Genomic DNA, 14,169 nt, shown 5'->3' on the forward strand with positions numbered 1-14,169 from the left:
AAAAAAAAACCAAAAAACACTTCTAATTTTAAATTGCGCAAATAATAAATACAGCAAAAAGTGGGGTATGGTGCATCAAACAGTAAACAACTTTGAAAGATGGTCTTCTGAAAATTGTGCAAAAAGTGCAATTGCGCAAAATTTGCAGGGACATTTAGAACATTGAAGTGGTATCACATACTAGGCCAAATACACGTAGATAGAGAGAAAATATAGCTTATACAACATGCTAAATTTTTAGATACTACCTTCCCTTGTGCTTGCTATAAAGGACACATCAATTATAGTACATTCCATTTATACTGTTTGTTTGTGCTATGTTTTATGCCTCCCATATATTTCAGATGTTCGTCTCAGCTTCCAAGGCCACCGAATAAGAGCTATTTACCAATGGGAATTGCTCCACACCCTCCTTTTAAGCATTGTATGATAAATGTTATTTTTTGTTCCCCTACTAATTCATCATTTGTTTTGGTTGCAGATGTTAATGAATGTGAGGTATTTCCCGGAGTGTGTACCAATGCCAACTGTAGAAACACAATCGGGTCCTTTATCTGCGAATGCCCGGAGGGAATGAAGGTTGATGCTTCTGGACGCACATGCATTGGTATGAAATCACACACTTTGCAAAACGTAGCATATAAAGAAAAAAAAGGAAACAGAGGTGGTACTATCTAAGTGTCATTACTGAGGTGGGGTGTTTGTCATGCAGAGCAGATGTGACATATAGATGAACAGTTAGACTCACCTTTTAGTGTTGCGCTAGAGGCACAACACTAGAATGGGCTTATTAGAATGAAAGGACACTCAGAAGGTTCCTCGTGGCTGCCTGGCATCCATGCCCGAATCCTCAAAGATGGCGGTGGCTGTGGCTATATTGCGCATGTAGAGGGGCTCCAATTGTCCACTCTGGAGGAAAAATAGGATGTTTTTCCGGCATCTCAGAGGATGGATACGTGGATGCTGGATTTCTCAGGAAATGAATTCAGGATTCCAATGTTTATACATAAACACACTGATTTAATTTTTAAAATAATGAAAGTTATTACAGTAAGAGACAACGCGTTTTGCGAGGGGACCCTCTCTTTGTCAGGTCATTTGGAGTATAAACGCAGAACACTGTTAAAATATGTTAAAAGTATTCAAAAAAATGCTGGAATGAGACATGTCACACTGACATAACAAGAATAACCGGATGTGATGTAGTGATACGGGAAGATAATGTTATTGATATCTCAAAAATGTCTTAACAGATGCCTTGATAAATATTAATTATTTCATAAGAATGAAAAGTAATGATAAAACTAAGACATATGTATAAAATTTCCATAACGGACATGCATTTGTGCAGAACTGCATAAATAATTAATTGCGTTGGGTGCTGCAAAGTGAAGCAACATACCCTAAAACAACAGGATTATATTTCTATACACATAGATACATATACTAACTTCAATATCATAAATGATTTGGGGAGATGAAAAACATTGTCGGATGTAAATTCCCAGAGAAGGATGATGCATAAAAATGTCAATTATATGACTGGGCTCACTTGTCTGATTGAAAATTACCACAGGCGGCTGTTAGGCCTCTTAGGCTTTCTGTGGATACAATTGAAGATAGGCGTCATGGTGACCCATGGTGGATACAATTGTATATATTCACATTCAGGTAAATAGATTATAGGCATCTTATTAGTCATATATATACGTATATAAATATAAATAAATAGTATATAAAAAAAGGGGTATAAAACTGTAAAAATGTGTATAAAAAAATCTATGAGGATGCGCATGTGCTGTACACCATATGTCGTTACATGGTGGTGCAGAAAATAGATGAATAAATGAATAGATAAAAAAATATATCGGTAAAAGGATCTATATGAAAACCTGATAGACACCGATGTGTTTTACTGGAAGGACCAGTAAAAACTAAAATGGTTTTGCCCGGTCATGACTCTCGGATCTTGGTGGTATGAATCTGATGGATTTTGTTAGCAGATAAGTTCAGTTGCTTCATTCAAACCACCAGGGATTAAAGTTTCCAGTTGAAAGATCCAGTACTCTTGTTTTATCAGTTCTTCTATTCAAATCTATTATTAGCTTCTTCATTAATCTGATCTATAGGAAAGATACAGATTGGGCTTTTTCTCCAGCATGTTTTTCTTGAGAGTGGCGAGATACGCTGTGTAATAGATATCCTCTTTTTATATTTGCCCGATGGTTGTTCAGCCTCAGGTGCAGTTCTTGAGTTGTGCGGCCAACGTACTGTTGTCCGCAGATGCTTGGACCTCATTCTGCGACATCAATAGACACACGTCAAACATGTCTCAGTACTTGGACCTCATTCTGCAAAACTATGTCCAAGTACTCCCAAGTTTTCTGAAGAACTCGGACGATTTAATCCTATTGTTACAAAATCTAAAATGGGATAATGAATATAAATTTATCACCATGGACATAGCGACTTTATATAGCAACATCCAACATAATATAGGATTAACCTGCATCAGTGATATCCTTAGCAAAGATTCCTCTATACCTCCACTGCAGAAACAATTTTTTATTGAATGCCTGGAAACTATTTTAACTAATATTTTTGAAATATGACACCTACCACCAGACCCGTGGCACAGCGATGGGCACGAGGGTGGCACTGTCATAGGAAAATCTCATCATAGGCAGATTTGAAGACCTTTTTATCACCTCACATTAACTATTTTTAAACTTTGTGATCATATATAAAAGATATATCAACGATCTGTTCTTCCTCTGGAGAGGACCAACAGATAAATTCAACCAATTGGTGGAGGATATAAACAGTAATCCCTGGGACATCACACTTAACTCCCAATACTCAAAAGAAAAAAATTAATTCTTAGATTTAGAAATTTATCATAACTTAACCGCGATTCTCGCTGCCACCTATTTTAAGAAAGTTGATGCCAATAGCAATCTTTCTTTTTATAGCGCACATTTGAAAAAATGGAAAACAAATATTAATTTCAACCAACTTAAAAGAATATGAAAAAACTGTACTGAAACCAAAACATTCCATACTCAAGCCAAATTGATAATTAAATTATTTGAAAGAAAAGGGTATCCAAAGGAGCTGATCACTGAAGCTTTCAAAAAAAAAAACAGACCGTCTATCACAAGAGTGCTAAGCAAAGCCGACAAAAAAGGACACAGGTTCTACTACCATAAATTAACCATCACGGCTGAATTTTATCACAACTCCGCCCACAGTCATATCAAATCAGTTTTTAAAAAACATTAGCACATATTACAATCAGATCAGATTTTAAAGGACTCCCTACCACCATTTCCTAATCTAACCTTCAGGAGGGCATCCATCTTGAAATCGATTCTTGTCCCTAGCAAATTAAAACAGCATACAAAAAGATTCACCAGAATTGTGGTGTTTTTAAATGTGGAAGAAGTCGCTGTTTCTACTGTAACACTATCAGAGCCAATATTAAATCTCACAGAAACAATACGTCGGGCGAAATAGTCTTCATTAAACATAATTTAAACTACCGTTCAAAATACGTTATTTATGTAATAGAATGCATCTGCGAATAACAGTACTTTGGCTGCACAACTGAAGAACTGCACCTGAGGCTGAACAATCATCGGGCAAATATAAAAAGAGGATATTCATTACACAGCGTATCTTGCCACTGTCAAGAAAAACATGCTGGAGAAAAAAAAACAATCTGTATCTATCCTATAGATCGGATTAATGAAGAAGTTAATAATGGATTTGAAGAACTGATAAAACAAGAGATGTACTAGATCTTTCAACTAGGAACTTTAACCTCTGGTGGTGAACTGAACTTATCCGCTAACAAAATCCATCAGATTCATACCACCAAGATCCCAGAGTCACGACCGGGCAAAACCATTTTAGTTTTTTACCAACAGAACATCAGCGCCCTCAAGTCTTCAAGACGTCATTGGTCCTTCCAGTGAAACATATTGGTGTTCATATATCAGGTTTTCATATATGGTAGATCCTTTTACTAATATATTTTTTTATCTATTCATTTATTCATCTATTTTCTGCACCACCAGCCCTATGTAATGACATATGGTGTACAGCACATGCGCATCCACATAGATTTTTTATACACATTTTTACACAGTTTTATACCCCTTTTTTTATATGCTATTTATTTATATTTATATACGTATATATGAATAATAATATGCCTATAATCTACTTACCTGAATGTGAATATATACAATTGTATCCACCATGGGTCACAATGATGCCTAACTTCAATTGTATCCACAGACAGCCTAAGATCTATCATCTGTATGATTCTAACAATGCGATACTCATTTTTAGCCAATCAGCTTCCAGTAATGTGACTAGTGGTTGTAGCCAATCAGTTTCCAGCAACATGCCAACCAATCAGCCTTCAGCCACATCACAACTAATCTCTATACAAAGAGGTAAAAGCATCATATCACCAGGATCGAGACTCTCATCCAGCCCGCAACCGTTGTTTAGAAAAATCTTCTGGTCCATATGTGATCAACTGCACCAACAGCCGCCTGTAGTAATTTTCAATCAGACAAGTGAGCCCAGTCATATAATTGACATTTTTTATGCATCATCCTCCTCTGGGAATTTACATCCGACAATGTTTTTCATCTTCCCAATTCATTTATGATATTGAACTTAGTATTTGTATCTATGTGTATAGAAATATAATCCTGTTGTTTTAGGGTATGTTGTTCCTCTTTGCATCACCCGACGCAATTACTTATTTATGCAGTTCTGCACAAATGCATTTCCGCTATGGAAACTTTAGATATATATGTCTTAGTTTTATCATTACTTTTCATTCTTATGGATTATCATTTATCACGGCATCTGTTTAGACATTTGTGAGATATTGATAATAGTATCTTCCCGTATCGCTACATCACTTCCGGTTATACTTGTTACGTCAGTGTGACATGTCCCATTCCCGCATTTTTTTTTAAATAAACAGTGTTCTGCATTTATGCTCCAAATGACCTGACAAAGTGAGGGTCCCTTCGCGAAATGCGTTGTCTCTTACTGTAATAACTTTTATTATTTAAAAAAATTAATCAATGTGTTTATGTATACACATTGGAATCCTGAATTTATTTCCAGAGAAATCCGGCATCCACCTTACCATCCTTGGAGGCACCGAAAAAACATCCTATTTTTCTTCCAGAGTAGACAATTGGAACCCCTCTACATGCGCAATACACTTTGCAAGACACACTACCAAATAGAAATATTTATTGCAACTCTTTCAAGGTCCCCAGTGAATTTTGCATAACAGTAATATAATCCAAGAATGCTGTAATACAGCTTTTATTGAAAGATTGCTGTTGTCACAGTCCAGTTTGCAATTCCAATAACTCACAGGTGGATTTGCAGATTGTTAAAACTTTTTTTTCAAACTGCTATATGAAGTAAGCAAATAGGAAATGATGAAGAAGACATTTCTTTGATTTGTAAAGTTACACTGGTTATTTATTCTGCTCATATTATAAACACGACACAAAGCATTAGATTATATATATATATATATATATATATATATATATCCCAAATATATTTTAATCAGAAGCATATAAGGAGTATTCTCAGTTGTTCTCATGTCTGGAGACACCATAACATCGATATTCCCTACTACGTGTAAATAAAAGTGGTAACTTTAACATTCAGGGCCCCAGTAGAAAAACTGTTAAATGGGTATTCCAGCTTTATACATGTAATCCCCTATTCAAAAGACAGGGGATAAGATATATGATCACAGGGGTCCCGCCACTGGGACTCCCATGATCTCGGTGCAGCCCCTGGCATTTTGTGCTGGGCTCTAACTCCGAGGCCTAGACTTGACGCCATGGCCATGCCCCTGGTGACATCACGCCACGCCCCCTCCATTCATGTCTAATAATATATATAAAACCAGAATACACCTTTAAGGGCCCAGGTGCAACCACTCCCTCTGAACCCCTTATAGTTACACACCTGGTTGACATCGTCTTTAGGGCTTGATGTCGAAGTCATATTGCTGCCTTAAAGAGTACCTGTCACCACAAAAACTTTTTAGATTTTGTTAATCAATGTATTAGAAACAACTTTCTAATAACATGATTAACAAAAATGTATCTTTAGATGTTTTTTTTTTACTTTTAAAAACCAACCACTAGGGGTCTCCCTATATGTCCACGCTCATAGAGTTCGGACTCATGCCGGCCTGGCAAGAGTTCGAACTCTCAGTGCAGCTGGGACACTGAAGAGCACAACGCAGCTCCCTGCCTGTCAATCAGACAGGCAGAAGCAAGCAGGACTGCTGCTGTGCCTACTACATCCCCTCCCCATGACGACAGTCGGCAGCGCTACAACGAACACTGGCCGGCAGCGCTACAACCAACACTGGCCGGCAGCATTGCAACAAACACTACATGACGGTTGCTGTCCCTGCCGACACCTGGCTTGTCTATATTAGTTATCTGCCTATTTGTCTTTAACCCTCACTTTTACCTATTTTGGGGCTTGAGACCAATTACAAGTTATGGTTTCAACATAAAGTGGTTGTCCTGGAACCATTTAATATTGTAAATTGAGGGATCACTGTACTTGTTTTGTGATGTTGTAATGTTGAGTTCTACTCATCATTTTATTCTTGGATTTTTACTTGGAGAATACATGGGTACATTAAATAATGTCGAGGACCTAGTCAAATGCAACATTCAGAACATTTTATGACGCTCATTTTATCCTTTACTTCAGATGTCCGTGTAGAGACCTGCTACCTGAAGCATGAGGAGGAGGAGTGTTCTGCTTCTATTTCTGGTCGCTTTCGGTTGGACGCCTGCTGCTGCACTGTTGGAGCTGGATGGGGGCCTGACTGTGAAGAGTGTCCACACAAGGGAACACCAGAGTTTGAAACACTTTGCCCCAGAGGCCCTGGTTTTGCTTCTAAAGAGATTACCCCAGGAAAAACAATCTCTAAAGGTGTAAAAAGAATAACAAAACATGGACATTATAAATAGGTTCAGATGTTAAGATTCTGTTAAAATGACTTCAACTCATTAAAAAAGGGGTCAGTCCTTGTAGCAGGACCCCCTCAAATTCTTCATTTCTTCTTTATTTTATTGCAGGCTGATGTTGTTTGATACAAGGCCATGTGACTATTACAGCCATTTGCATGTGTGCATGTACAAAGCATCATCACTTTGCAATGACAATAAGAACCAGTGGGGGGTAGCCGAATCTATCAGTAGAGGAATAGCACCCTCATTGATTTTGCATCATTTTGCTTGCTTTAGTTTAACTCTAGATACATCTATTGTAGCTCAATCCATAGTCATGATGGGACTTTATGATTTGTTTTATGGGTGCTACAGAAAATACAAGCTTTAGCAATTTTCTTCCCTGTAGATAAAACACCCATAAAGGTGCTTCCCATTTCGTAAAAGCGGCATCGTAAAGATATGTCACCACTTTGCTGTTATTGTTGAGGACCACCACAAGCTTGAGATGCACTGCATTCCCTTCACAGCCATCACCAAGTGTGCACAGTACTAAAACAGGCCTCATTCAAGTGTAAACAATGTTTTCTTATCTTTCCTTACTTTATAGATGTCAATGAATGCAAAATGATTCCAAGTCTTTGCAAGTACGGTAAATGCAGAAACACTATTGGTAGCTTCAAGTGTCGGTGTGACAGTGGTTTTGCCCTTGATGCAGAGGAAAGAAACTGCACAGGTTAGTGTTACTTTATATAGCATCATGACTCTATAATGTTATGGAGGAGATATGATTTAATCTTTCTCATCTTTGCAGATATTGATGAATGCAGAATATCCCCTGATCTTTGTGGACCAGGAAACTGCATTAACACTCCAGGAGACTTTGAGTGTGACTGCTTTGAAGGTTATGAAAGTGGATTTATGATGATGAAGAACTGTATGGGTAAGTGATGCTCATGTACAATGTCAGATTTAATTTATAAAAATTGCACATGTTGGGAAATAACTTTTTATGTTTACTGCAAACAAATATTGCCATAAAAATGTTTTACATTATTGGCCAATTTTATACTCTTACTTTAGTGCTGTTGCTATGGAAGCAGCAGTTTGGAAGCAAATGTCCGCTGTAGATATAGAAAGTAAGAGCTATTTACATACACTGTATAAAAATATAGTAATGATTCTAAATTAGAAAAAGAGCAGCACAAGTCCCAAGCAAAAAGACAGAGTTTCCCACTGGGCAGTATGGTTGGTACTGTTGATAATTTAGGTGAGCAGTGTTAAAAAAAAACACTCACCTGGTTAGGTTGTGTTTGGCACACAGCAACCTTAAAAGCCTTTAAGCATATTGGGGTAACGGTGCAGCCATCCGGATTTTTCGAGTGGACCCTGTTCAAAACTCTCAGATGTGGCAGTAGAAAAAATATCCGGGTGCTCGGCGCCAGCCGTTTTGCATGCGCAAACTTCAAAGTAGATTTGTTAATAATTCAAATATTCCTTTATTGGCCTTGTCATACGTGTTTCAAGGTTTCATACCTCTTTTTCAATGACCACAGCAGTTATCAACTAACTAAGACTATCAGGGCGGATATTTTAGGGCCTTTGTATAATGTATCAAATAAGTTAAAGAGGTTTTCACATAATGACAACTTACGATCTAACCACAGGATCACAAGATTGGGGATCCTGAGTGCCCCTACTGAAATGGAGCAGCGATCCATTATGTACATATTGGCTACATTCAAACTCTATAGGATTGCCAAAGATAGCTGAGTGCTGAACTTGGCTATCATTGATAGTCACGTACACTTTGAATGGAGAGGCAATACGCATAATCAACCGCTATTCCATTCCAATAGGGGCACTTGGTACACCCATTCTCATGTCAGGGTTCAGAGGTTGCGTCCCCACCATCCAGACACTTAGCACCTGTTTTGTGGTTAAGTAATAAACCGTCTTTATGGAATAACCCTCTTAACTGGCCTTCCAAAGTGCATATCAAAGAATTATACATTTGTGTTGTATAAAATTGGCTCCAATTGAAGCACTCTGCATCAAAGTCTTTGTCTTTAAAGGAGTTACCCTACAGGATAGGGGATGAATATACTAAGACCCCCCCCCCCCACAACCACTAGAATTAGGGCCCTGAGCCTCCTGTTCTGGAGAAGTTTAAATGGAGTTTTGATTATACATACAACCTGCCACTCGACGGAATGTACTGATAAAAATAGCCATGTCAGACTTTAAAAGGACTGAAAATGTGCATACGGTACTACCACTCCATTCAAACCTTTGGTGGGGTGAAATGTTTATGGAACAATCTCTTCAATCTGAACCCTTTCAGTAAAATTGCATTTTACAATAATTTATCTCCTTACATGTTGTGACAAAGAATATAATTTTTTCAAATGTGTGGCTTCAAGTATCAAAGACAATCACTTTCTATATTCCAGACATTGATGAGTGTGAAAGAAACCCACTCCTGTGTCGTGGTGGCATCTGTCTGAATACAGAGGGAAGCTTTAAATGTGAATGCCCTCCTGGACATGAAGTGGCACCTGATAATTCTGCCTGTCTAGGTATGTTGAACACACTGAGGTACCTTTAAGACTTTAGTGCTTACCAAACAGTATATTTTTCATGCTATTAAATGTCCTCATCTAATTGATGAAATATTAGATGGTGTTTAAATTAAGGTGGTCAGATTTCTCAAATAAAATCCAGGGACATTTTTTTTTTTCATAAAAAAAAAAAAAGGGAGGGCCAAAAGGTTAGGGTTCAAAAAGGGCAGAACCGCTCAATGTTGCATGATGTTACCAAATTTTGCTCTGTGCATGGAGGTTAAAGGGAGGGATTAGCCTTATTGCCTTATTGTCTGCCATGTGTTCCTGGTCATTGATTGGCTGTCAGCTTCAAGCCAGCATCAGCTGGCCAATTGCTGGCTAAGAACAACGCTAATATGGAGCACTACATCTATAACACAAATGTAGTGACCACTGATGCTTCCTCGGCCCGGCTGTGAGCAGTAGTGTTGCTCACGAATATTCGCAATTCGAATATTATTCGCGAATATCGCATATTCGCGAATTCGCGAATTTCGCGAATATAGCGCTATATATTCGTAATTACGAATATTCGTTTATTTATTTTTATTTTTTTTCACAGTACACATCAACAGTGATTACCCCTCTCTGCTTCCAGCTTGTGTGGTGTAAAGAAGGCTGTAATACTACTGTGTGAGACTGGCGTGCGAAAATTCGCATATACGAAAATTAGCATATGCTAATTTTCGCATATGCGAATTTCCACGTATGCAAATTTTGTATATGTTAATATTCACATATGTTAATTTTCGCATACGTGAATTTTCGTATATGCGAAAATAAAACGAGAATATAGCGAATATGCGAATATTCGCGAATATATGACGAATATTCGTCCATATATTCGCGAATATTCGCGAATTCGAATATGGCCTATGCCGCTCAACACTAGTGAGCAGGCTTGAAGAAGCAACAGTGGTGACATCAGCGTTGATGACAGGTAAACCGAGCAATGGATCGAGGATAGATAAGTATCATTATCATGAGTGTCACCCGTACTACAAGCCTGTACCAACAGGTTAGCGTGGGTGACACTGATGACAGATTCCCTTTTAACCCTTACACTTAAACCTTACTGTAATCTTTGCAGAAGGGCTAAAGAGTTACATTTACAGAGTTCAATTAGGCTGCAATAGAAAAGTTGGTGATGAAGAGACCTGAGCAGTTATTAGGAGCTCAGCTACCCCCCAAACATTCCTAGCCCTCAAAGGACTACTGTGTTAATCCTTATCCCCTTCCCAAGAACTGTAGTGTATGGCAAGCAATACCCCACACCCCCTATCTGAGCACTCATACTGACCTCTGCCTCTTCCCTGACGGCATGGCAGTGAGTGTCGACTCAGTGAACAGTGGAGCAGCAGCCAGAAGCCCATCACTTGCAACCTCAGAAGCCCATCACTTGCTTCCTCCCAAATCACATGGCACACGGCAACGGAGAAAGAGGAGCTGATCTTTCTTCCTTATTCAGTTTTGTATGGGACCTGTTTGCCCCATCCCCCTCCTTTCCCAAGACACAATACACAAGTTTTGCTTACAAGTTGGCTGGGTATCCCCCTTCCTCCAACTCGTACATTGATCCACACTTCTGGGGACATAATGTGTCCTCAATTTGGAGACTGGACACTGAGGAGGTATGGTCAACTTAGTTTAAATTTATGTAGAAGGATCCATTAGGATTCTCTCTCGCAGATATTTACCAAAGATGCCAGACAGCACTAGTTTGTCTGGTAAAATGTCGGACACCATACTGGAAGCTTTACATACCCATAACAGTCTGTGAAGTCTGTTGTATGCCATTTGTGTCTGGTGTGTAAGGTATCAGGCCCTGCTTTTATTTTAGTTGTGTTGCTTTTATGACTGAGCAGTGTATGACAATTATGATGCAGATATGAACAAGATCCAGGGCACCAGAATACTTGAGGGTATGTTTGTAAATAAAAGGGGGTATCCTGCCTTATAAAATGAAAGGCCTATTGTTAGGAATGACCATCAATGTAAGATTAAACATAGTGGTCGTGCTAGGTTACTGCTGCTCATTTCCTATGCTCTACAATAGCAGCTGAGCTACTATAAGGCTGCATTCACACCACGTTTTAGCCAGTCGGCTCATTCAAATGAATGAGAAGGGGTCTGGGTTCGGCTGGGATACAGGGGCGCCCGGTTTTCACTCCCCCCAGCCGGATCCGGTCCCTGTATAGCTAAAACGTGGTGTGAACCCACCCTAACCCAGAATGACTACTACACAATGGGGGAACTTTATCAAAATCTATGTAGAGGAAAAGTTGTTGCTCATAGCAACCATTCAGCTTGCTTCTTTCATTTTTTAAACGATCTCTGCAAATTGAAAGAAGCGATCTAATTGGTTGCTATGGGCAACTAGTCAACAGTACGGAGCTGCGGCTTCTGGATTTATTCACTGTGTAAATCAGAGTAGAGGGCTCTGCTGTACAGCTGATCAGCAAGGGTGATAGGTGTTGGCACCCTACAAGTGAAAAATTCAAACCCCTTAAAGGGGTACTCCCAAGGAAAACCAATGTTTTTAAATCAACTGGTGCCAGAAAGTTATACAGATTTATAAATTACTTCTATTTTAATATCTTAATCCTTGCAGTACTTATCAGTTACTGTAAACTACAGAAAAAGTTTCTTAGTTCTTTCCAGTCTGACTACAGTGCTCTCTGCTGACACCTCTGTCTGTGTCAGGAACTGTCCAGAGCAGGAGCAAATCCCCATAGCTCTGGACAGTTCCTGACACAGGACAGAGGTGTCATCAGAGAGCACTGTTGTCAGACTTGAAAGAACAACACAACCTTTTCTGTAGTATACAACAGCTGATAATACTTATCAGTACTTAAACTTCAAATCTGTTTAACTTTCTGGCACCCGTTGATTTGGAAAATGTTTTTTTTTTAAGTACCCCTTTAAGCAATTTTTTTTCACAGCAGTTTCCTTTCTACTAAATTACTGTATAAAAATGAATAATATACACATCTAATAATCAATGCCCTTGTTCCCTTCTATCTCTTATGAAATGCGTAGAGTAGAGGTGTTGGGGACAATGATCTACCAGTCCTTCAATTCTGTGTTCATTGACTCTGCCATGTGGAGTTTTAGAGGTGCAACCCATTGGTTTTGGCCCATACTTATTTAAGTGTTGTCTAGAAAACACAAAACGTATACATGGTGTCTACCTGTGTTAAAGGTAAATGTGTTATTGCTGAGAACTACTGTCCGGGATGAATGGTTTGTCAATGGGTTCTCTTTTGCGTTGTTTTTTTCTATATATCAAGGAAGAAAGCAAGTTCAAACTTCCCATTAAATATTATACATACTTGTATAAAAATCTAAATATCCTTTTTATTTATGTAGTTATGTATTCAATTAATAATTTTTGGTAGGGTGGAACCCAACAGTCATAGAGCCCTTGGTTTGTAATAAATACTCTGTACTGTAGATGTTGTTTGGGATAAGGAGATGTAAGTGAGCCCAGCTTGTATTTGGCACTGTTGCCTCGGGAGCTTTAGCTGTGTTACAGTAATTTATACATTTTGAGAACGTCTATAAAAATATATCATCTTTGTAGTAGACTTTCCAGTGAGGATAAACATATCACAAATATTATGTGGTTCAGATCATGCCATTATCAACTTCAAACGACAAAAAACAAAGCGCTCCATGGTGTAATAAAAGAGTAACTTGTCAGGCAAATTATGCGCTGAAAGAGGAGGCTCAACTGGAAGTGTTGTGTTCCCACATACACAACAATGGTGAGCGCATGTAGTGTCTGCAGCCAGCCGGCTGAGCAGGAGGTATATGGAGGCAGACTTCAGACAGAGGTGCCGGCTTTCAATGGCGCAGGTCACAGAAGAAGCATGGATAGGTAAAAGCAAGGGTAGTTTATTCTCCCAGCATGAAACGCGTTTCACTGCAACAGCAGCTTCATCAGGCATCAGTGATGCCTGATGAAGCTGCTGTTGCAGTGAAACGCGTTGCATGCTGGGAGAATAAACTACCCTTGCTTTTACCTATCCATGCTTCCTCTGTGACCTGCGCCATTGAAAGCCGGCACCTCTGTCTGAAGTCTGCCTCCATTATCAACTTCAGGCATCTGAGATGCTAGGCCTGCCCTAGAAATGTTATCCTCTTTGTTTCTTATGGAAAATTTCTATCTTTTCTCTAGATATCAATGAGTGTGGACTCAGCACTGATCTGTGTAGAAATGGCCGATGTGTAAATCTGATTGGGAGATACCAGTGTGCTTGTGATCCTGGATACCAACCAACCCCTGATAAACTCAACTGTGTTGGTAAGTGTTTTTAGGTCAATTAATCTCAAAAATATATATATATATATATATATATATATATATATATATATGTCACGATGCCGGCTGGCAGGTAGTGGATCCTCTGTGCCAGAGAGGGATTGGCGTGGACCGTGCTAGAGGATCGGTTCTAAGCCACTACTGGTTTTCACCAGAGCCCGCCGCAAAGCGGGATGGTCTTGCTGCGGCGGTAGTGACCAGGTCGTATCCC

General features: G+C 39.0%; 1 protein-coding gene across 9 annotated transcripts in view; it reads left to right on the forward strand.

Moving 5' to 3' along the window:
• Nucleotides 1-14,169, forward strand: part of FBN1 (fibrillin 1) — a 267,073-nt gene that overhangs the window by 164,321 nt on the left and 88,583 nt on the right. For all 9 annotated transcript variants that reach the window (XM_056572267.1, XM_056572268.1, XM_056572269.1 and 6 more), the window contains 6 exons: nucleotides 482-607; nucleotides 6,790-7,014; nucleotides 7,642-7,767; nucleotides 7,846-7,974; nucleotides 9,485-9,610; nucleotides 13,815-13,940. In XM_056572267.1, the coding sequence (XP_056428242.1) occupies nucleotides 482-607; nucleotides 6,790-7,014; nucleotides 7,642-7,767; nucleotides 7,846-7,974; nucleotides 9,485-9,610; nucleotides 13,815-13,940 (858 nt within the window). The remainder of the gene's footprint in view (nucleotides 1-481; nucleotides 608-6,789; nucleotides 7,015-7,641; nucleotides 7,768-7,845; nucleotides 7,975-9,484; nucleotides 9,611-13,814; nucleotides 13,941-14,169) is intronic.

This window comes from Hyla sarda, chromosome 4, assembly GCF_029499605.1.
Source record: "Hyla sarda isolate aHylSar1 chromosome 4, aHylSar1.hap1, whole genome shotgun sequence".
Lineage (NCBI taxonomy): Eukaryota > Metazoa > Chordata > Amphibia > Anura > Hylidae > Hyla > Hyla sarda.